Here is a 25,716-nt window from a genome sequence, read left to right as displayed (position 1 = left end):
TTGAAAAGCACAGCGACTTTGAAATACGACTACATAATACATCTGATTGGAGTAGTCAGTATTGTCTGTGCTATAAGCAAATTGGACAGGCACCTACTGAATTGTATGTTAACTGTACAGACCACCTATCAGGGAAATATTTGACAGTATATAAGAAAGATGATTATCACCATTATCCTTTGACATTGTGTGAAGTAGAGGTTTATGGAAATGAAGTTACTGGAAAAACAGTTAATACGAATGCTCTGAAGCCAACAACCGAAATAACCACTATTACAAATCAAATACGACAAATGACTACCAATACCCGCAATAACTACGATATCTAACCAACAGGTATAACGTAGCGTTATAAATATTAATTTAAAATCTGACTGTACGACCCTGTTGTATTCAAAATCATTTCTAAAATAGCTTTCATAAAACAGACTCAGTCTCATTTGTGTTTTTTAAATTTTATTTAGTACTTTATGATTCCTATATCCCTCCATTCATGTTTAGAAGTTTCAACCACAGTTAATGTATATCCATTGAATACTGCAAATTTTGTGCCGTTTTACTTTGATGATTTTTTTTCATGTTCAATTGAAAATGAAATATAATTACTCTTTATAGATATATTGACAGTATATAAGAAACATTATTATCACCATTATCCTTTGACATTGAGTGTAATGGAGATGTATGGAACTGAACTTACTGGAAACACAATTAATACACATATATCAAGGCCAACAACACTTAGAATATCACATGGACATCACATAAAACATAAATCAAGGCCAACAACTCTCTGAACTTCACTAAGCGATCTTAAAACACATGAAAATAATTTGATTACCAGATTTAATATTCATGGCAAAACAACAGGTATTATAGCTAACTGAAAATTTTTAACATCAATCATAGCGACGTTAATATGTTAAATTTTGTAACACTTCTTCTGAAACAGCTTATATCCATCACAGCTAATGTGAAGTTTGTCTGCAAGAGACTTTTTCATTTTACAAGACCATTATAGTAATATATGTTTTTAATGAGTTTTCTTTTTGTATCAAGTATTAACGCCGAAAGCCGGTTTGCTTACTTTTGTGAAATGAAGACCGTTTAGGACACCGATAAATTAGGTAAATCAACTCTTATATTTGATTATGTCAATAAAACGCCAAAATACCCTGTTCATATAAAACAGTAATCATAACTCGTGGATCTGTTTCCCTGGTGTATGATTACACGTTATGTTTCAATTATTTTGTTGCATTTAAACCTGCTTACTTTAACATGAAGCAATGGCCTATAAGGATTTCATTCGATCACTTAAATTTAATCGGAAGATCAAATAGGGCGCGTTGTTTAAAAATATTTTTGAAAACGTTGCTCAGCTCTTATTAAGTATAAACAGTCGTAATAACGTGCTCTGAATATTAATTGATTATACTATGGTGACGAAAATAATATGCATCTTAGTTGCCTAATTCGTATAATTTGTGCGGTAACGTAGTGCTGAATATAATGAATATAAAAGGTTTTTTGTTTATATATATTCTTGTAGAAAACAGTATCTCCTCTTCTATAACAAATTTCAAATTTTTATTTTACGATCCTTTCTTACCATTAATTATTATTCAACAGTTCTTTCGCCAAGAAGTATACTTTAAGGAAACTGGCTTGTCACGTTTTATATTTTTTTTTCAGATTTTCGGAATCCTATGGTTTTAACCATTTGAATGCTTTGAAAAAATTTGCCCAGTGACCCCCATTTTCTTTTTGTAAATCTTTTACATGTATGATTATAAGCCATCTGTAAAAGTCTTATAAAATTTTAATTACTTTTTAACAGTTTTTGAGAAATCAACTTGTCAATGAAAAAGCTATGAAAAGTCAAGAGAAAATATTTTCCCGTCAAAATTTCAATGGCTAATATCTCGAAAACAAGCACGGTGACCTATATATTTTTTTGCTCTTTGGATTCCTTTATTAATCCCCTATCTATATAAACTAGTTTTTTAAAATGTTAATTACTTTGAAACTGAGAAGCGAACTCCCTTAATTGATACACTTTCTAATATTATATATTGTACGAGACCTTCTTTTGTCGTTAACTACTTTCAAATTACCTGTGAACCAACATGAATAAAAATTGAACGATACCTTTCTAGATGATTCTTCTTAAGCAGCTGTGGGACGGCCTCGTTTCATCATTCGCCGTTGCAGCATATAGTGCATTCTGGGTTAGATTTTCAAAAGCGTGCACAAAAACGTTGTGATTTGATAAAAACTTTCTATAAACAATTTAGTTTTCAATTTGGAGTACGAACAATGAAATAACCCATAGGCTTTTGGGATATGAAACGACAAATTATGGTCGTTACAATTCACTTTCTATTGAAGAACTTATAAAACAAATCATGCTTGTTGTATAAATCGAGCAAACCATTAGGTTTTTCATATTCATGTTCGTGAAAAGAATTTACGGCAAAGAGATCTGTATTTCGATAAGGACCTACTGTTTATTTACTGAAGACAATGTCCTGATCCTTTGACCTAGCAATTTTTTTGGAATATATTGTTGATTTAAGGCAGCAACCATTTAATTTTCTGGGGGGGGATATGGATATGGATTATTTTGGGGAAAAAAAGGTTTGTTTCTAGTTTTTTAAGAAGAAAATAATTTGTTTTCCACCCTTAGAAAAACAAATTGTTTGTTTCACCCTCAGCTGCCACTGTATGTAATGCTAAAGTTGATAGAAAAAAATTGTTTTCGACTTGTCGCGAAAAAAATAGACCCCCCCCTCAGAAAATCAAATGGTTGCTGCCTAATATTGAGGTCACACATTTCGTATTTGCTGTAAACCGACCGACTATAGTTTATCCCTGTCGACCCTAATTTTATGGCGTCGATAACATAAAACAACCCTACTTTCATACTTTGATTTAGATGTAGATGTTACCCGAAGCACATAATTTGCTTTAGGTGTTGCCCATATCTTCCTTTTTCTTATTTTAATCAATTCCAATTGCTAATCTCGATTAAGAAACTCATGCTAATATTATTTTTTAGGTTATACCCAATGGAGTTTTAAGGAACTGTTTCCCTCAAAACAATGGAATCCACCGAACCCACCATTCTATCTTTTCATACAGCCAGTAACCTCATCGATGGAATGTTCGATAATATGTACTGGATACCCTAGATGTAGAGCGGTCTTTACTTACAAAAACACATGTTTTGGATTATCCTCGTTAACACCAAACCCAAAACTAATTTCAACAGTACGGGTATTCACCAAACAACCAGTAGACGGTATGTAACTTTTGAATATAAATGCGGCAAATCGTTTCAGAGTTTTTTTAATAACAAAAATAAAAAATTATTTTGACCCGACCAATGCTTACGACTATCTTCATATCATAGATATTTTGACTGCTTTCTTCGTTAGCATTTAAATCCGCTAGCTTCTACATTATATGTTAACAATTTTAATTTGTATTCTCAAAACTTCTTTTTGTTCTGTCTTAGGATTGTTGGATTGCTGCCACTAGATTGGTAATTTTAAGGAAATTTTGCTGTATTTAATTATTATCTTGAATATTATTATAGATAGAGATAAACTGTAATTAGCAATAATATTCATCAAAGTAAGATCTACAAATAAGTCAACATGACCAAAATGGTCAATTGACCCCCTAAGGAGTTGTTGCCATTTATAGTCATTTTTTACCAATTTTTCGTAAATTTTTGTAATCTTCTACAAAAATATTATCCTCTGAAACTACTTGGCCAAATTTAAATAAACTTAGCCACAATCATTATAAGGGTATCTAGTTTAACAATGTGTGCGGTGAACCGGTCAACTAACCAAGATGACCGCATGGCTAAAAATAGAACATAGGGGTAAAATGTAGATTTTGGCTTATAACTCTGAAACCAAAGAATTTAGAACAAATCTGAAACAAACAAAACAGTTAAATTGTTTATTAAGTCAATATCTATCTGCCCTGAATTTTTCATATGCATTGGACAACTGTTCGTTAGGTTGTTGCCCCCCAATTGATAATTTTTAAAGAAACTTTGCCATTTTTTGTTATTATCTTGAATACTATTATAGATAGAGATAAACTGTAAACAACATAATATTTAGCAAAGTAAGATCTACAAATCAGTACATTACCAAATTGGTCAGTTGACCCCTTAAGGAGTTATTGCCCTTTATAGTAAATTTTTAACAATTTTCATTAATTTGGTAAATTGTTCTAAATTTTCACAAAATATTTTCCTCTGTAACGAAAGGGCCAATTTTAATATAGATAAATTGTAAGTAGCAAGAATGTTCAATAGAGTAAGATGTACAAACACATCACCATCACCAAAACACAATTTTGTCATGAATCCATCCGTGTAATTTGTTTAATATGCACATACACCAAGGTGAGTGACACAGGCTGTTAAGAGCCTCTAGTTTATTCTTTTGCTCATAATGTTGTGAAAAACAAACTATATCTGCTTCTTTTTTTTTATCCATTTGTGTCAATGTATGTTTTAATCAATCAATCATAATGACACTGGCTTTCATTATTAAAAAAATAAAAACAAAAAGTTTAATAATTTCATGCGTCCGAAGCGCTTGACCTTCTTATTGATTCGTGCGCCCATGGGGACTCTTTAAATATTGAGAAGAAACGCGCGTGTTGCTTACAAAAGTATAAGCCTTAACTTTGTTGAGTTTTATATAAAATAATGAACAAAGGCTTGATCTATCTCTTTTATATATGTTACAGGCATTTTTTAAATTTAGGCATTTTGTAAAATGACTGAATTTTTAGCCAATTTAGGAAATGCCTAAACTCGTCAGCATTATACAAAATGACTAAAATACCTGGTCATTTTGTAAAATGACTGAAATTTTGAGCGCAAAATTCCACAAATTGCCGGTTGAGTTTCAGGCAATTTGTAGAACATGTAGAAAGAGGATATCATTGATATACATATTGCAAACATTGCATCAATTCATTTCTTTATTCACCTGATCATAACGACACTGGCTTTGTTTAGTAATTATGTTTATCCACAGACAATTTATACATGTTACACAACCGATAATTGTTTAAGGCATGTAATATAATATATTTATCCAGGATTGGGACATTTTTATGGCAAATTGGTTTTCATTATTAGTAAATTTCCTTATTAAATTGACCTTCTAACTAATTTGCGTAGACAATTATACGCCTGATATCTTTGCTGAGTTTTGAATAACATGATAAACAAAGGCTTTAACTGTCTGTTTTATACACATAAAATCATAGCAAAAATTGTAATGCCAGTTAACATTTATCCACCAAACTTGACATAGACTTATTGCCAAGCCTTCCCTAATACAAATTCATGACAGTGGATGTATATATGTAAAGCGCGCCATGCATTGTGGTTAGTACTGATGCTTATGTAATATTTTGTTTTACAGAATGTAATGGTTGGGACTTTGTTTATTATAACGGACTATGTATGCTGTTTATTGCTATTGATTTGAATTGGTTTGAAGCAAGAACATATTGTGAAAACAAGAATAGCCACTTGCTCGTCCTAGATTCTGAACTAAAGGTCAACGAAACTAAAGAGTTCTTAAATACTTACTGTAAGTTCGGATAATTGCTTATATCATTTGATATAGGTACAAGTAATTTTACAATGATGTACTTTAACCTAACCTATCAGATGCAATTTTTTTAAGTTCCACTCAGCTTTTTAATTTTTTCCTCGCCTGGCCCGAAGGGCCAAGTTTAATTTTCTTATCACATAGCGTCCGTGTAGGCCGTCGTCGTAAATTTTTACAAACACTTTTCCTCTGAAACTACGGGAATTTTTTTTATCACTTGGCCACAATCATCATAAGGGTATCTATTTGAAAAATGTGTCCGATACCGCGCCTGTCAACCAACATGGCCAAAATGGTTGAAAATAGAACATATGTGTGAGATGCAGATTTTGGGTTTTATCTCTGAAACTAAAGCAATTAGAGAAAACTGGCATGGGATAAAATGAAATGTTCTTTTTTTGGGTTATTATCTTGAATACTATTATGGATAGAGATAAACTGTAATCAGCAATAATGTTCAGCAAAGTAGGATCTAATAATAGGTCAACACGACCAAAATTTTTAATTGAACTCTTAAAAGAAAACAGAAAACTGCCAACGACAGACAAAAGTGGAAAATATTCGTTACTGCCCTACACGCCAATGGCATACAAGGGCAGTAAGTAAGTAAGTAAGTAAGTTAAAAGAAAAATCTTTATTTTTTTTTTAAATTTTTGGTGTCGGCCGTTGTTGTTATCTTTTACAAAAATCTTCTCCTCTGAAAATTATCAGACAAATTTAACCAAACTTGGCAAAACTCATTATAAAGGTATCTTGTTTAAAAACTGTGTCCTATGGTCCCACCATCCGACCAACATGGCCGACATGACTAGAAATATAATATATAAGTAAACTACAGATTTTTGATTAAAAGGAGGGACGAAAGATACCAAAGGGACAGTCAAACCCATAAAACGAAAATAAACTGACAACGCCATGGCTAAAAATGAAAAAGACAAACAGAAAAAATAGACATGACACAACATAGAAAAGTAAAGAATAAGCAACACGAACCAAATCAAAAACTAGGGGTGATCGCAGATGCTCCGGAAGGGTAAGCAGATCCTGATCAACATGTGACACTCGTCGTGTTGCTCATGTTATTACAAATCCGGTAAATGTTCTAATTCGGTAGGTCACATTCATGAAAGGGAAGGGAATTGTAATTACGACGTAAGGAACATATCCGATTCCATTTGTGAAACGGTTATTCAATAACGGTCAACCAACTCGTGGTGGCGTCCGCTACTTCAGAATTAAGAGCAAATCTGATTTTACATAAAAACGTTCATCAGGTTTCGATCTACCTACCCATTAAATAATCTAACAAATCAGATAACCCGTTTTGGGGTTGCTGTCCTGATTTTGGTAATTTTAAGAAAATTTTGCAGTTTTTTGTTATTTTGTAAATACTTTTAGATAAACTGTTTTTAGCAATAATATTCAACAAAATAAGATTTACAAATGTCACCATTACCAAAATCGCCAAGTGACGTCTTATAGGAGTTATTGTCCGTAAAAGGCATTTTCTGCAATTTTTTGAAAATTTTTGTTTGTGTCTCTAACTTAACTCTTTGGCCAAATTAAACCAAACTTGGCCTTGATCTTTATTAGGATATCTATAACTATTGATCATGATTTTATATTTACAAATAATTAACAAAAGCACAATAAATGCAGATGAACGACACAGGTTCTTGAGAGGTTCTAGTTGTAATTATTCACCATATAATTTTTCCATAGATCGAGAAAACTAGCAGCTTTATTTATGTACAAAAAATTAACGAAAAACAAATATGTAACACATAAACAAACGACAACCACTGAATTACAGGCTCCTTTCTTAAATGTTCATAACATACTAAATGTATGTTCATATTGAAATTGATAGAAAACCTAAACTTGGGAATTTTGGAAATAAAGGAGGAGGGATAAAAAAAAAATTCCTGTCCCCAATAACCTATGATACTTTTGCTGAAATTCTCCAGTCATTCAATATTTTACAAAATTCTTCCATCAACACTTTACATACTTTAAACTACGTTCTGAATGGCCGCGATTTCGCGGGTGTGTTATAGTAACAGTTTATACTAAGAACTTATGTTAAATGGCATAAAAACATTTCTTTTATTTTAGATCACGATTTACGCTCCCTTTACGTTGGAGCATCCGACGAGACAAAGGAAGGAGAATGGAAATGGGTCACCAAGACAAAGATATCTGGTTATTTTAATTTCCAGCCAGGCCAACCTAACAACATTAATTCCAATCATCCTAATAAAGTAGCAAATTGTGGGGCTGTTATGTCTAAAGGTGAATTAGACTTATACGATGTGTACTGTTACGGGAAGAGACAATTTATTTGTGAAATGTAATTAAGGGGGTAGACCTTGGTTCAGGGAGATAACTCTTTAAATCAGTTAAGCGTTTGTAAAAGTCAAGTTCATCAATGTTTTTTAAGCATTTACCTGAAACAGATTAAAAATAATCTATGTAACCTAGAAGCTTAGAATATGTTTTTGAAAATGGTTGACACAAACGTACTGATGATTTAAAGAGTTATTTCCCTGAACCTAGGTCTACCTCCTTAAAGTCAACCTGATGTTTTCAAATGATAATCATATACCAAGCATCTGTCAATTTTTTTATTTATCAATCGGTAATTGTCTTGCATTTTTTCTTCTCTCCTAGTTGTAAGGGGTCAGTGAAAAAACTATTTGATTTTTTTGTTATCCTAACTTGAACTTTTAATGTCGTCCCTAATAACTCCAAGGTTTTTCCTTCGGACACATGAAGGAGTACAGATTAAAGGTATTCATGAATTTTAATTTAATGTCTCATTCCTTTTATCAGGCGTCAATAAATAAAGTCTCCTCCTCACCATTATAATATATCATTCGGTTGATACAGGAGTGTTAGTGTCAGCTCAGTAGTAAGTACGTCGGTACTGACATGATTTAACAAACTTTTTTAAAATTGTCCGTTTAAAAATTTTGAAATTATTAGGAAACTAAGGTTTTAACTCCCTCAGGCAAAGTTGATTTTAGATGAATTTGGCTATCAATTTTAGGTATTTTTGTCATAAAGCTCTGCAACGGTTTCGGTACTTATACATCCTCGGATTTTAAATGTATGGCTTTGAGCGTTTCTGATGAAGGTAAATCCAGAAAAGCGCTTCGGACGCATTGAAATCCTTAAACGTGTCGTTTTCAATTTTTTTCAATTTTTTAATTTTCATAATTGATCACTCTGATTCATGCTACGATTGTCGATTGATATTGACAAGTATTTAGCGATATTTAATACCATTGTCATATAGGTTGAAGGTTTGGCTATCCAGAAAACCAGGTTTAACCCACCATTCCTTTTCTTAAAATGTCAATTAGCAAGTCAGGAATATGTCAGTTGTTATCAAAAGTTTGTTTTTATGTATGTTGCATCGGCGTTTGGTTTGGATGCACTTCAGTGTTCCTGTTGTTCTGTTGGTTTCCTCTTATAGTTGATGTTCCTTCTGTTTTAGTTTGTAACCCGGATATGTTTTCTCTCCATCGACTTTTGAGTTTTGAACAGCGGTATACTACAATTGCCTTTATTCATCAGTGAAATAGAAGCTGTTGTCACTTACAGTTAATCTGAATTCATCTCGGTAATTTTTAGATTCCTAGTTTAATTGTTCACCAGCATGATGTATTGTTGATTTGATCAATTTCATGTGTTTTTTTATGTCATTGTGTTGTCTATACTTCTATTAAGTACGGGGATATTGCCCGTAGGCAGAGACATATAATACATGTATTATATGTCTCTGCCGTAGGTAATATTGTTTATGACAGGAACATTTATTTTCACACCTTATACTTATATCACTGTTTATTATATCGTGATTAGGGAAATGAGCTTTCAATCATAAAGTTTTAAATGCCTTATAGAATTCAGACTGAGACAAGAATTTATAAATTGTAAAACAAACAAATAATTAGTTGTCTCTGTCCATTATTGTAATCGAAGTTATCAATGAACACTTTAACCTAGAATGACCAAGCGAGGTTTTTCAATGAATTCCTTCTTTTTTGTTTTGTTTTATTATTGATCAAAGCAAGGAGGTTATATGGTCTAAATCAAACAGAAATCCACGAATTACGTATCTAATTTTTTGTTGTTATAATCAGCGATCCACGAATTTACGTATACCACGAAACGTCTTTTTTTCTCTATCCACGAAAATTGATACCCACGAAAATAAATGAATCCACAGTATTTAGTCATGTGTATCGTTAAAACTATAGGTTCTAATGTTCATTTGTAATTATGTATATTATATTTTACCTTTTTACGAAGTTTGTCATATGTGCCGGTGTTGCAATGTATATCATATATATTTATCTGAAAACTGTATTAGTTTCCCGTTTGAATTGTTTTACATTGTCATATCGGGGCCTTTTATAGCTGACTATGCGGTATGGGCTTTTCTCATTGTTGAAGGCCGTACGTTGACCTATAGTTGTTAATTTCTGTGTCATTTTGGTCTATTGTGGACAGTTGTCTCATTGACATCCATACCACATCTTCTTTTTTTATATTAATAAAACTGGCAAACGAGTTCTTATTGTTAGACCCATATTTTGCATATGTTAAATTAATATTTGATAGGAATATGTAAATTGATGTCTAGCATTGCATTTTAAAAATTGTTTCTCGTTATTTTGATGTTGCTTAGGTTTAAACAGAGTTAAAGTGGATGGAAATCTGCAGAAAATCGATCAATGAACTTCAATCATTTCTTTATAAGATCAGGACTCAAATGTAGTTCTCAAGAAGTCATGGAGATTTTTGCTCCTTAACTTTCAATAATCTAAATCACTTATTAATAAGCTATTTTTACACATTCAGAAAGCATCTTGTTTTTGACGGTGATTAATACGTGTTTCCGTAGAGTTTTTACCTATAACATGTATAATCAACTGAATTCATACACTATCGTGAAATTTTACGTCGTTTGCTTTCAACTCATAATTATAAAGTTGAACCCAATAGTATGTCGCTTAGGACAATTTAAAGAGTTGCCGTATAAGTTTTAATGGTTTATGAATTATGATTATGATTTTGATAAATCAAAATTATGATAAGAAAAGTTAAAAGAATTACTAGTTTTTGAGAGATTATCAAAATAAATTATTACTAATAAATGAATTATGCTCCTAGACTTAAGTATTAACCAGTGCACACCCAACAGATTTAGTGCAAAGAAAATGCACAAACTGTTGCAATGCCAAAATGTTAAAATCAAAATCGTCAGAATGTAAGATTATGAGTATGCATTTGTGTCCATATATATCAATATATATTTAGTTATGTATGATTTATCAAAAACTAAAATAAAACTTTATTCCAATAAAAACAATATTGTAGATTTTGTCAAAGCTTTAATCATGCCAATGTCGAATCGCACAACCTCGCTGCCTTGGTGCCAATGCGATTTCTTTTTACATTTTAACCTTCATTTGAATCTTCTAAATCTTTGGATGAGACTTGACCCTAATGTTGCTTCTTATTCATAGTGGATAACGGCTGATTGTCCACAAAGAACTTTCACTGCCATCCAAGAGACGTTTATTTCGTAGATTTAGTTGAACAATTTATTTTCTTATTCTTTCATACTTTATATATATGATATTGACGGATGAACTTAGTTTTAGTTACTTGTATTAAAAGAATTAAAAATTATAGATGTTCCATGAGTGTTTACAATTCATGTTTTATATTGTCAAATGAATAAAATTCATCACATTGTCTCTGTCCTTTGCAATGATTATACCGTCTTTTGGTATTATAGCGCGCATTTGTGTATAGTGCGCACCCCTTTTATTGTTCATAATTGTAGTCATGTATAAAGCGCACCCCTCTTACAAGAAACATGACCCAGGGTATAAATGTGCGCGTTATGCATACCAAAAGACGGTAGTTAAGAGTTTGGTATGGTCCTAGGTAAATACTAAAATAACTCAAATACCGACACCCGAGGAAAATTCGAAACGGAAAGTCCATAATCAAGGTGTCAGACCACCAATCACTCCCTCCGTAGAAAGGTGATATATGTACAGTTCAGGATATATCTGGTTTTGATGAACTTAAGGTAAAATATTAAGAAAATTGTGAAAATTGCAAAATTGATTGAACAGATAGGGCTTTTTGATAGGTGATCTGACACCTCAATGCTAACATCGTACGAATAGACAACAACTGTCATATTCCTGACGTTGTACAGTAAAAAAAAAGGCATTAGTAGTATACGGCTGTTCGAAACTCATAAATCGATTGAGAAAAAAAAAATCAAAAAAATCCGGGTTACAAACTAAAACTGAGGGAAACGCATCAAATATAAGAGGAGAACAACAACGCAACAGAAACACAACATTAAAATGTAACAACACAAATAGATACGAACTATAATGTAACAATGGCCATTTTCCTCACTTGGAACAGGACATTTTAAGAAAAAAACAATTGTGGGTTGAACCTGATTTAGTGGGCATGCCAAACTTCCCGCTTGTATGGCAATGTTAAATAACATTACAATGACAATATTACATGACAGGAATGCAATACAAATTAATTGGAGAACATATGGGACAGAGAAACACACAAATAATAGCTTACAAAAGGTACCAGGCTTAAAATCTAATACGTCAGACGTGCGTTTCGCCCACACAAGACTAACCAGTGACGCTCAGATGAAAAAAGTTCGAAAGCCAAAACAATTACAAAGTTGAAGAGCGCCAAGGACCAAAAGTCCCAAAAAGTTGTGCCAAATAGGTATTTGGTATGTAGAAAATGGTGGACAAAACCTTTTGTAATAGTTAGATAAACCGTTCACTTGTATGACAGTCGCATTATATTGAAACAATGTTTGAACACATCAAACAGATTTGATAGGTGAAAATGTCAAAAATATTGGTACAGCAGTCAACATCGTGTTATAATCTTAGTCATTATAAAAATCAATGAATATGTCAACAAGTAAAAACAAAAGCAAATAGACAAAGCATATGAGCCAACAAAAGACGAGAATACAAAAACTTATCATTGCACCAAAATTAACACAATGCTGGGATGTATAAGCACCGTCAAATGGATATTACCAAAAAAAAAAATAGTAATGTTAATAATTTACATAGATAAATAAAAGAACACTATTACACGTACGGTAAGACCGCATTAGCCTCAGCTTATATTGTTATAATATGTTTTTTTCATATTTACTTTCTTCTTAAGGTGTGTCAACATTTCAATGTTCATTTTGAACCAAACCGACTACAGATATATCGAAAAGACAGTGTGAGCCAAGGCTCAGTATTGAAGACCGTATGATGGCCTATAATGGTTTTCTTTAACAAATTGTGACCTTAATGGAGAGTCATCTCATTGGCACTAATACCACATCTTCTTATATCTATTAGCACTATAATTTTATAGGCTTAAACAAATCTTCTAAATTTTCATGTTTTCATAATACTCAAATTTGACAAAACCAATGAAGACATTGTAATATAAATATTTCTGCAGAACAGTTTAAGAATGACCAACAACTATTTTTCAAAAGGTAAAAAAACCCTTAATTATCGGTAAACTGACTATTTAGGTCAAATTGACTTACTTCACATCTTATTTTGTACAAATGACGTATATTTTGTTTATTGATATTTGTTAAAGATTCTCTCTATCAAATATAGTTTCCAAACATACACAAAAAGGTATCGATCTAATGAGTTTAGCCCTTTCAAATGACATTTTTAATAGGTTGTTCTATTAAACGCTGTCCAATGTTATTTTGTCTGTTGAGGAGAGCATTACCATTGACAATCATTCCACATATCCTTTTTATTAATATAAAAACAGGGTAAACAATATTCATTTCAAAACAATTACTCCTATAACTTGATGGGTGATTTGGAGATTTCTGCCTGTTGACACCTTTACTTATTTTTACGAAAGCCGAGAAGGCTCACCTATAATTCAGAATTCAACATTCGGAATTCAGCAATATTCGTTTTATAATGTTATAAACTTAGTTATTATTGTAATAATTACTATTTGTTTTCCTTGTGATATGAAAATTTAATACCTGTCTGTATATCATCTACTCCTTCTTATATAAAGAAATTCTATATATTTGTCCATGGCATAATCTGTATAGGAGGGTTTGCTTTCATTTCATCTGAGTGTGTTTACTGGTTTGAAATCGACCCCTGTAATCCTATGGGTTTAACTGACACCCTTACCACCATCCCAAACATACACCACTACGCTGTTTATATTCCTTGTCTTTATTTACTCTCTAAAAACATGCATGTTCATTAAACCCCGAAAATATCTTATTTGAAACAAATAGCGAAAATCCGATTAGCGTTAAAATTAAATATAGAATTGCATAAAACTTAGGTAGTAAAAGCTTTCTCATGATCGACAGATAATTTCTCTGGCAAAACTTTGTAAAAAAAGTTTTCTCAATTATCCGTATTTTGACATGTAGATACGGACCTCCATGTAGTTTATATCTATAATTTGGAAGGGATTATTTAAGGGGGAAAAGCAAGGCGACAAACAGGTGACGCGGATTCTAGCACTTTTCTAGCTTTGGGGGTGCTCTCTCTCAACATTTTTTACATGCCTATGAGTCTAACAAAAATCCCTTTTTTGTCATTTGCCCTTGTATAAACGCATATTTCTGAAGGGAATGTACTAGTTCCGTGAAAAGTTTTCTCAGAAAGATGTTTGATTGTGAAAAAAAGTTCAGAGATATATTATATCCTATATTTATTTGCAATCCCCTTTCCACTGACGCGATAAGAACGTGTACATATCTTGCTGATAAAGGCGATATCAATCTCCCGCGATTTTTAGTGTGGTGAAAGCATACTTACACAATACTGAGTACATACAAAAACGCAACACAACACGTTTGAAACTTTTATTACAGTTACTCCATTATCTACTATAATAAAAGCAACAAAAAAATAATAACCTGGGGTATTGCACATGTTTCTTAATTCATTTGGATCGATCATAATAGTTTAACGAGTGCATGAGTGAATGAATTCTGCTTAACGTACAGAAGCACATAAACTATATGCATATTCCTGATGTGAACATGTGAATAAATGATAAATAAACTCTGCTTTGTGTTTGTCCTATATGTTGAGCCTGATACCAATTTCAAAGTCTTTTGATTGATCTAGCGGACAAAGGTTCGAACTTACGACATTCTGTACTCAGACAACCATGCTAACAACGAGACCATCTAGTTTGTTTAGTATAATCATGGATGTTTAAATATTACTTCCATGGTATAATATATTCTTCCCTGAACAAATATGTTTTATAAAGTCCTGTTATTTACATAGCTACTGATATATTTCATGGGAGATAAATTGTTTCAATCTTTAGACAAAATAATGTTCCATTTGTTGTTGCGTTTTAATTGACACTCAATATACAAACGGACAGCAATGACCGATCATCATCAATTACAGAACTATTAAACTCATTATGTATGTTTATCTTAAGCCAGCAAATTCTCAAGATTCTTATACTATAATCTGACAAGTAAATAACCTGTGTATTCCTTATCTTTATCTTGATCTTGTATTTAACATTATTTTTTTGATTGTCCATCATACACTATTAACAGGATCACTCTCCTTGATAAACTGTCTGCTTATAGAGTTGATACTGATTTAAACTTGATACTATTTGGTGATCAATCTATGAGTATTGAAGACAATGTGCAGATAGTCCAGGCTGTTCATGAATATATAAACAATTCAGAGAGATTTATATAATGAAATGTATTTGATAGTCTAAAACCAAATTAACTTTTACTTTGTATGTCTCTGTTTTATATTATATTAAGCTGTTAGACCCGAACCAGCTGAAAAATAATTAAAATTGAAACAAAAGTTATAATGAAACGACAGTACATTGAAATTAATATTATTAAAAATAGCTAAAAAGCTAATAAATGCACCTTTAGTTCTATATCATTCATATATTCAATTTGTATATCTTTAATTTCTTAAATCTATTTTTTTCTTCTCTTATTATGAACATTCTAAATTCTTTTTATCTTATAATAATTCTTTAATGTATCAATATGTTTACTACTCGCTGTCCTTTTTCTTCAGGTGCAATAATTTAGTAAAAATAAGTACATGATATCAAACATGTTGTTTTAAAAAATAGTTATTAAATTCATTATTTCAAATAGCTGACTGGAGACCATTTAATTTAATGTGAGACCTCTAAATCATTGTTGGAGTTTATTACCTAGAATATTAAAACTTTTTTTCATAATTAATTCTTTCATAATTTTTCTGAGTTAACATTTGAAGCATTTTTAAAATAGTCATACTTTTGATCTGAGTTAACTATTTGAAACATCATTCCAGTCAGCTAAGAGGTATTTTTGAAAAAATTAATTCTGTTTTGTCATTATGTTTGTGTATGTGTTGTTTTGTTTGAATGTAATATAGTGTACCTTGTTTTGTGGAGAGGGCTTACATAGGCTATGCCTGTTGCCCAATCCAATTCAATTTATTTTAATAAAATATTGTTTAAACTAATCTTGTATTTAATTTGAAGTCGGTCGCAGTTGAAAGTTAGCTCTTATAATAATAATAATTACTGTATTTAAAGAATGAGACTCAATTAGCATTCACTAATCTACCTTGAGACCCTCACAATAATAATACAGAAAACACATATTATAGATATTACAGTCTTTGAACATATCATACTATATATATAAAATTAATTATTGTCTGTAGAAAAGGAAAAATAAAAGCAAATTATACATTTAATTTATTGCTCAGACTTGTATATAAAGATGTCTTTTTTTGGAACTCATAATTGATAATAAATAGTTACTATCTTTTTAAATATAACCATTTTTATTTGTTCTAGTACTTTAATTTATGATACTGCAGTTAATGACAAGTGTATAGGGAGGCACGCGCGGGAAATGTTTATTTGTAACAGTTGATTGACATACAGTTACACATGCGATGCTAATTTTCATTTTCCACATCACGTATCTTGAATTTTGACTAGACTGTATTTAACTTAATAAAAAAAGAGACATATAGAAAAAGTTGGCCAAGTTTTGTAATAAATAATTTTGTTTTGAACATGCTCCAAATTGTCCACCTAACAGGACGGACTCCATCGGCCGTCAACAGATACTTACGGGGTACACCAGATGAGTAACGGAGTTTAACGGATATGAACGGACACGAACAAATTGTATAAAGTAACAAATTGAGATGCTATCCGTTACTCATCCGTGCGCGTTATCCGGTACAGTGATCAGGGCACGGTCAAACGATCTGTATACGTTTTGGTGAAATTATGATTGTTCGTTCCAGAACAGTTACTATGGGATTTTGTTTATTAGTTAAAAAAAAGGGAAGGTATTTTTTCACATATCTTTAAAATGAGTATCAATACCAAATAGGTTTTTTATACATGATGTATCAGAATTTCTAAACAATATCTTCAAAAATGTCAAATTTAGATTCCACAAAAGCGATGATAGATTTGAATAGTTGAAATTGAAATAGCTGAAGAAAGATTTTTAACTTTAAAACATCCGTGCAATCTTGCATTATATTTTGCCTGATAGGAACCAGCAAGGTGACGTCGCGTTAGTCCTACAACTATTATTCTGACATCGAATTATTCCGACAACCCATTACTCCGACAGCTCATTATTCCGACAGCTCATTTTACCGACAATGCATCTGCCATAACTTTATGGGTTAAGTTTCTCTAAAATGACCAACTCCATTCTTCATATTATTTATATTTGTCCGATTTTATTCCCATTATTCGCCTCATGTTGGATATTTGCTGGATATTTGTCTCAGTTCCTTGGAGATACACATTCTTATTAATTGACCCCATGAGGATTATTGCCCTTTGAAGTCATTGTTTTGCAATTTTTTGTACACTTTTGTAATCTTTTACAAAATTCTTATCCTCAGACTCTTCAGGGTCAAATTAAACCAAACTTAGCCTGAACCATCCTCAGGGAATGTTGTTTAGCAAAATGTATCTGAAAACCTCGCCCATCAACCAAGATGGCCGCCATGGCTAAAAATAGAAAAGGGGTAAAAAACAGTCCAGCTTATATCTCTGAAACTTAATCATCAAGATCTATCTACCGTTGAAATTTTCACACGCTTCAGACAACCTGCTGTTTGATTAATTCCCTAAATTGGTAATTTTTAGGACATTTGGCAGTTGCATTCTTTATTTTCTTGCCTATATAGCATGTATAGTTCTTGAGTGTCCTTTGTTTAATATGCACTGCAGCACGTAGACCAAGGTGAGCGACACAAAAACCTCATGTTTTGTCTTGTCATCTCTTCGTTTCATATGTTCAGTAGATCCAATTGTAATTAACACCTCTCGTCATCTTTACAAAAACTTTTTATTACCTTTGATTATGACTTAAGCATAAGAGCAACCTTAGTCTTATAAACAATAGCTGGAAATTTTGTCGGATGAATTCGAGTCAACATCAATGTGTTGACTTTTGAAGAGGGTTAATTACTTGGGGAGTATGAAATCTGCAACAAAATACAGATGGATAGTTTTATATACGAGTCCGATAAAGTGATGCTTGATCTAAGGTCAGTACTGTAAAAAATATCTTTATCTGATTCGCATCTTTTTCGTTTTACAGTGAAGATATCCACCTGGATTCGCACCTATAGTCATAGTGAAGAAGAACTGATTAATATGACGTTAAACGGTTGTACGCTTTTTCTTTTTTTCAAACATGATACATTTGGGGGGGGGGGTAGGTAGTATTTGTATTATCGTGTAATGGACATACTTTGAGGGAGGTAATAGACTATGAAACTAGGATTGAAAAACAACGTAGGGGTGGATGTTAGGACGGTGCTGAGGGGGACATTTTGAACCAGAGACTTACAGGGGTAGATTTCAAAACGGCAAAAGCACAGAGATATGATATAGATATAGATTATATTATGGACAAAAAAATAGATATACACTATTTATATAAGGTTGAGTAGTTAACATAAAGACAGGCATACAATTTTCATATCACAACTAAAACATATATCAATTATTACAATATGTATGTTATAACATTTGATAAAAATTATTTCCCAATTCTGAAATCCAAATTCTGAATGCCGAATTCTGAATGCTGAATTCTGAATTATAGATGAGCCTTCTCGGCTTTCGTAGATTTAATATATCTAGTCATTCTTTTTGTTTAAGAACTTTCTCTTATATGTTATAGTTTTCAAAATAAGAGCCGAAAAACTGAATAAAACAATAAAATTCACAAATGAATGTCCGATTTCCTGAATATTCTGTAGGAGATATATATAAACATATATCTACCTTAACCTTCTGGTCAATTTTATTTTGGCAGATTTGCTCTGACTTCTAGAGTTTTTGAGATATTAGTCAAAACTTAATTATTTATATTTTCATGTTCTAATTTTCAATTCATTGACATTTTAGAGGCACGTCTTCAGTCAAAATGTGGTGTCAAATATTTCTGTACTAGAAAGACAAGTTTTTCATTTTTACTGTGTCAGATTTGTTCTAACTGCTTTAATACTAAACTATGACAACACTACGTTTACGTTCTATGTTGGCCACAGCGACCATTGTTGTTGATGAATGAAATCTACAGAATACAATGTTTACTTAACAAGATTGTTTGGTGACATTTAACTTGATATTTAAGAGAAGACATTTAAAAAAAAGTTTACTACACCGAATGAATAAACAAATGACGACGTATTAAAAAATTCAAAATTTGGTAACAATTATCATAGCATACCATAAAAAATACTATAAAGTCCATTTGCGAACAGAATGAATTTCTAATTCAAACATTAATCCAACTCGAGTTATCTACCTTGATAAAAGAAACGAAAGTAGAAAAACTGACAATTAATCATCAGTTCCGTCGTATAGAATAATACGATCAAAACGTGTTTTAAAGTTGTTATTGGATCACAGAAGTAGGTATGTATAGTGTTTTGTTTTCTTTAAAAAAAACCACACTTCTAATGAAAAGACGATTAACGCCATACTAGTATTAAAGATCAATCATAAACAGTTCATTATGTACAGTAGTCAATTTGTTCATGCATGTCTATTTTGAAATCATGTATATACATTTACAATCACACTTTCATTTTGAACGAGTTTAACAAAAAATGGCATTGCCAATGTATGTATGTTATAACCAGTAACCAGTGGTGTGTGTACGTTGAGGGGGTGCCAGGTGGTTATGGGTCTATTGAGAGAAAATTAAAGCTATGAGTTACTTAGAGATATACGGTTTCTGTATTAAAGTATATGTGTGCTATTTAATTTATTGTGGCTTATGGTTTCTACATTTTCTTTTTCTTTTTTCTAATTCTAAAAAATTATTTGAATATTTAGAATAAGGTTATTTTATTGAAGCAAGAAGCTGTTAACTAAATTTTTTTTATCATATTCTAAAAAAACTGCTTATTGAATTTTTCATCATCTCTGTTGAAAAAAACTCGAAAAAATTTAGTTCAAATGCTATTACAGCCAATTTAAATTGTTGGCATCATATGAGAGGAAGATAGTAACAGTTAAACCTTTCTTTCCTGTACTTGAGTATTTGATTTAATGTTGAACCTGCTTATGTGTAATATATTAAGGTAGCACAAAACAAAGTTTTTTTTTTACTTCCAATCACTAACCTTAAAAATGTTCTAACTTTCTTATGAATGCATAAAGAATAATAAAAGAGGTACATATAGATAGATTAAAGATTACTCTTTTAAATGTTAACATTATAACTGTTTACATAATTGTTGCATAATACTAAAATTTAATTAATTTGAAAGAGTAATCTGTTACCTATCCATAACTACCTCTGTTATAAATATTCAAGCATTATTAAGAAAGTAACAGCATTTTAAAACTTAGGAGTTGGAGTTATAATATCTTTGTATTGTGCTACCTTAAGCTGTTATTCATGGAATCCATAGATTTGTCGGAAATTTATACATGGCCTGGACCGTGATATTCGAATTTCATTCTAAGCGTTAGCGAGGGATATAATGAACGAATATCTTTGTGTAAATAGTCAACAAATATATTTATGGCTTCCAGGAATTATTTCGATTAAAATACAATACCTGTCAAATACGGTCATTTAAAAACTGAAGCAAGGGGTGGGTATGTTGTGTCGGGCTGTTTCTTTAGATAAAAATAAATCGTTATAATAAATTTGTAGCTTTCATGCATCATTACGTAACTAAATAAACTCATCATAGATAGCAGGACTAAATTTTGTATATACGCCAGACGCGCGTTTCGTCTACAAAAGACTCATCAGTGACGCTCGAATCCAAAAAAGTTAAAAAGACCAAATAGAGAACGAAGTTGCAGAGCATTGAGGACCAAATTTCCTAAAAGTTTTGCCAAACCCAGCTAAAGTAATTTATGCCTCAGGTAGAAAAGTATACCGCTCGAAATAATGTGCTTAATTCTCTTAATTCTCAAACCCAACATTTGCCATTTATAAATTACATGTTTTCGAAAGCTACCATCAAATCAAAAGCTTCCATGTTGACCTGTTGAAATCAGTAAAAATATTCGAATAATGCATAGAGTAGAAAAAACACAACACCTACACGAACCTCATAAATCCGTTTTGATATAATTTTATACGCATGTCGATGGTTCGTGTAACTTAAACCCTTCAGCTTTAGCGTTTTCATTTGTACGACGTCATGTTTTGAAATGACTAAAATGCGCCAAAAGAATAAATGGATTTTTATTCTTGTTTTATTTTTTGTCATTAATATAACCGGGTGATTTGCAGATTTTTGTTTTTTTTTCAATTTTCTATCTGAATGTTATATATTAAAATGTATACAATAGCCTGTTTGTTTGCTACTGGTTTCAGCCATATATATTTCATCCGTTATTTGATCGTCCGGATGAAATACATATAACTGAAACCAATAGCCCCAAAAGCTATAAACTTATTAAGTAAAATACTGACCAGATGAAAACGACAAAAATCAACACTACATAATTGTTACTGTGAAACACAAAGAATTAGTGGAACAATACTTTTTTTTAATTCAAAAGAAAGGTTCAATCATCGGACTTTATCTAAAACAGTCAACAATCAACTATAAAAACATACCAGAATCAAAATATTCTCGATAAATGTTTCCACTGATATCATTCAAATAGATAGGCTTATGTTAACATATAAATATTATATTAAATTAAGTTGGAAAATTGAAAAACAAACCACAATATACAAATCACCGGGTACCATGTATGACCAAAACATTCCCATAAGAACCAAATGCCAAATATGAACATTTGACCAAAATTTACAAACTTTAAATCTAAGTTTCACAGTCCATCATGTGTATGGTAGTGAAACACGTTTTTAAAGAAGTTCTTGTTAAAAGAGGCAGAGCCAGTAAAAGCAAATAATATTAAGGCTCCCGATAAGGGTCTCAATAATAATAATAATAAAATACAACGGATTTTTTTTTACATATACAGTTTAAAGCTTAAAAATGTTAATCAATTTAATGAATAATAGCAACGATTGACGATACATAAATTGCCTTTGATGCACATTCTTCTTCATACGAGGAGATACTAACTGTAATATTTAAAAATATAAAATATATTTATATTCAAAGTTAACAATTTTACAGGGCGGATTTTGATTTTGTATGATAAATGCGTAGACCTTTTCTAGTATACCTCCAATGGTTGGCTTGCGGTTATGTTTTTTTTCCTGTTTATCTCTATCTATTAAATAATTTGCAAAGGATTTGAAAATAGAAAAAAAAAGCTTCTGAAGAACAGATGGAAAAATTACGAAAAACTATATTTCAAAGGTAATAACCCCTTAATTCTAAGTCAAATGCCTAGTTAGGCCCAATTGACTTTATTTGTACACCTTATTATATTAAACATAAAATCAAACAATAGTACTATTTGTCTTCAAAGGGTAGGCTCGCATATAGGTCTGAATATACGATTTGTCCACGTTGACGTATATTTTTTTTTATCAAACTTCATTAGAGATACTCTCTTTCAAAAATAGTTTTCTAAAGAATGCAGAAAAGGTATCGATCTGATGAGCCCTTTCAAGGTTTTTTTTTATAGTACATGTATGTTGCACTGTCCCAGATTATGGCAGGATTTGGAGCCTAGTAACAAGTTTAACCCCACCTTTTTCTGTATTTGTCCGAATCAAGTGAGTAGCCTGTAATTAAGGATTTAAAATTTTTGTTTGTCGCTATATAACACATGTTTTTCATTTATTATTTTGTACAGAATACAGATCGATAATTTTCTCGTTTGTATTGTTTCACATTTGTCATTTTTGGGTCTTCTGTAGCTGACTATGCGGTATGAGTTTTATTTACTATTAGAGGACGTATGGTAGGTAACCTATAGTTGAACATGTCTATTAAATATTAGTCAAAACTTAATTATTTATATTTTCATGTTCTAATTTTCAATTCATTGACATTTTAGAGGCACGTCTTCAGTCAAAATGTGGTGTCAAATATTTCTGTACTAGAAAGACAAGTTTTTCATTTTTACTGTGTTAGATTTGTTCTAACTGCTTTAATACTTAACTATGACAACACTACGTTTACGTTCTATGTTGGCCACAGCGACCATTGTTGTTGATGAATGAAATCTACAGAATAAAATGTTTACTTAACAAGATTGTTTGGTGACATTTAACTTGATATTTTAGAGAAGACATTTAAAAAAAAGTTTACTACACCGAATGAATAAACAAATGACGACGTATTAAAAAATTCAAAATTTGGTAACAATTATCATAGCATACCATAAAAAATACTATAAAGTCCATTTGCGAACAGAATGAATTTCTAATTCAAACATTAATCCAACTCGAGTTATCTACCTTGATAAAAGAAACGAAAGTAGAAAAACTGACAATTAATCATCAGTTCCGTCGTATAATACGATCAAAACGTGTTTTAAAGTTGTTATTGGATCACAGAAGTAGGAATGTATGTATAGTGTTTTGTTTTCTTAAAAAAAAAACACACTTCTAATGAAAAGACGATTAACGCCATACTAGTATTAAAGATCAATCATAAACAGTTCATTATGTACAGTAGTCAATTTGTTCATGCATGTCTATTTTGAAATCATGTATATACATTTACAATCACACTTTCATTTTGAACGAGTTTAACAAAAAATGGCATTGCCAATGTATGTATGTTATAACCAGTAACCAGTGGTGTGTGTACGTTGAGGGGGTGCCAGGTGGTTATGGGTCTATTGAGAGAAAATTAAAGCTATGAGTTACTTAGAGATATACGGTTTCTGTATTAAAGTATATGTGTGCTATTTAATTTATTGTGGCTTATGGTATCTACATTTTCTTTTTCTTTTTTCTAATTCTAAAAAATTATTTGAATATTTAGAATAAGGTTATTTTATTGAAGCAAGAAGCTGTTAACTAAATTTTTTATCATATTCTAAAAAAACTGCTTATTGAATTTTTCATCAACTCTGTTGAAAAAAACTCGAAAAAATTTAGTTCAAATGCTATAACAGCCAATTTAAATTGTTGGCATCATATGAGAGGAAGATAGTAACAGTTAAACCTTTCTTTCCTGTACTTGAGTATTTGATTTAATGTTGAATTAATGTTGAACCTGCTTATGTGTAATATATTAAGGTAGCACAAAACAAAGTTTTTTTTTACTTCCAATCACTAACCTTAAAAATGTTGTAACTTTCTTATGAATGCATAAAGAATAATAAAAGAGGTACATATAGATAGATTAAAGATTACTCTTTTAAATGTTAACATTATAATTGTTTACATAATTGTTGCATAATACTAAAATTTAATTAATTTGAAAGAGTAATCTGTTACCTATCCATCATTTTTGTCCATAACTACCTCTGTTATAAATATTCAAGCATTATTAAGAAAGTAACAGCATTTTAAAACTTAGTAGTTGGAGTTATAATATCTTTGTATTGTGCTACCTTAAGCTGTTATTCATGGAATCCATAGATTTGTCGGAAATTTATACATGGCCTGGACCGTGATATTCGAATTTCATTCTAAGCGTTAGCGAGGGATATAATGAACGAATATCTTTGTGTAAATAGTCAACAAATATATTTATGGCTTCCAGGAATTATTTCGATTAAAATACAATACCTGTCAAATACGGTCATTTAAAAACTGAAGCAAGGGGTGGGTATGTTGTGTCGGGCTGTTTCTTTAGATGAAAATAAATCGTTATAATAAATTTGTAGCTTTCATGCATCATTACGTAACTAAATAAACTCATTATAGATAGCAGGACTAAATTTTGTATATACGCCAGACGCGCGTTTCGTCTACAAAAGACTCATCAGTGACGCTCGAATCCAAAAAAGTTAAAAAGACCAAATAGAGAACGAAGTTGCAGAGCATTGAGGACCAAATTTCCTAAAAGTTTTGCCAAATCCAGCTAAAGTAATTTATGCCTCAGGTAGAAAAGTATACCGCTCGAAATAATGTGCTTAATTCTCTTAATTCTCAAACCCAACATTTGCCATTTATAAATTACATGTTTTCGAAAGCTACCATCAAATCAAAAGCTTCCATGTTGACCTGTTGAAATCAGTAAATATATTCGAATAATGCATAGAGTAGAAAAAACACAACACCTACACGAACCTCATAAATCCGTTTTGATATAATTTTATACGCATGTCGATGGTTCGTGTAACTTAAACCCTTCAGCTTTAGCGTTTTCATTTGTACGACGTCATGTTTTGAAATGACTAAAATGCGCCAAAAGAATAAATGGATTTTTATTCTTGTTTTATTTTTTGTCATTAATATAACCGGGTGATTTGCAGATTTTTGTTTTTTTTTCAATTTTCTATCTGAATGTTATATATTAAAATGTATACAATAGCCTGTTTGTTTGCTACTGGTTTCAGCCATATATATTTC

The 25,716-nt window shown here is 31.3% G+C and overlaps 1 protein-coding gene across 1 annotated transcript in view; it reads left to right on the top strand.

Moving 5' to 3' along the window:
* LOC139497988 (uncharacterized) overlaps positions 1-25,716 on the top strand; it is a 32,642-nt gene continuing 6,926 nt past the window's right edge. Inside the window, exons 1-5 of the mRNA XM_071286247.1 lie at positions 1-250; positions 782-870; positions 3,062-3,304; positions 5,466-5,636; positions 7,773-8,007. Of these exons, the coding sequence (XP_071142348.1) occupies positions 3,160-3,304; positions 5,466-5,636; positions 7,773-8,007 (551 nt within the window). The 5' untranslated portion in view covers positions 1-250; positions 782-870; positions 3,062-3,159. The remainder of the gene's footprint in view (positions 251-781; positions 871-3,061; positions 3,305-5,465; positions 5,637-7,772; positions 8,008-25,716) is intronic.

The sequence above is a fragment of the Mytilus edulis genome, chromosome 12 (genome assembly GCF_963676685.1).
Source record: "Mytilus edulis chromosome 12, xbMytEdul2.2, whole genome shotgun sequence".
NCBI lineage: Eukaryota > Metazoa > Mollusca > Bivalvia > Mytilida > Mytilidae > Mytilus > Mytilus edulis.
This window is presented reverse-complemented; position numbering and strand designations above follow the sequence as displayed.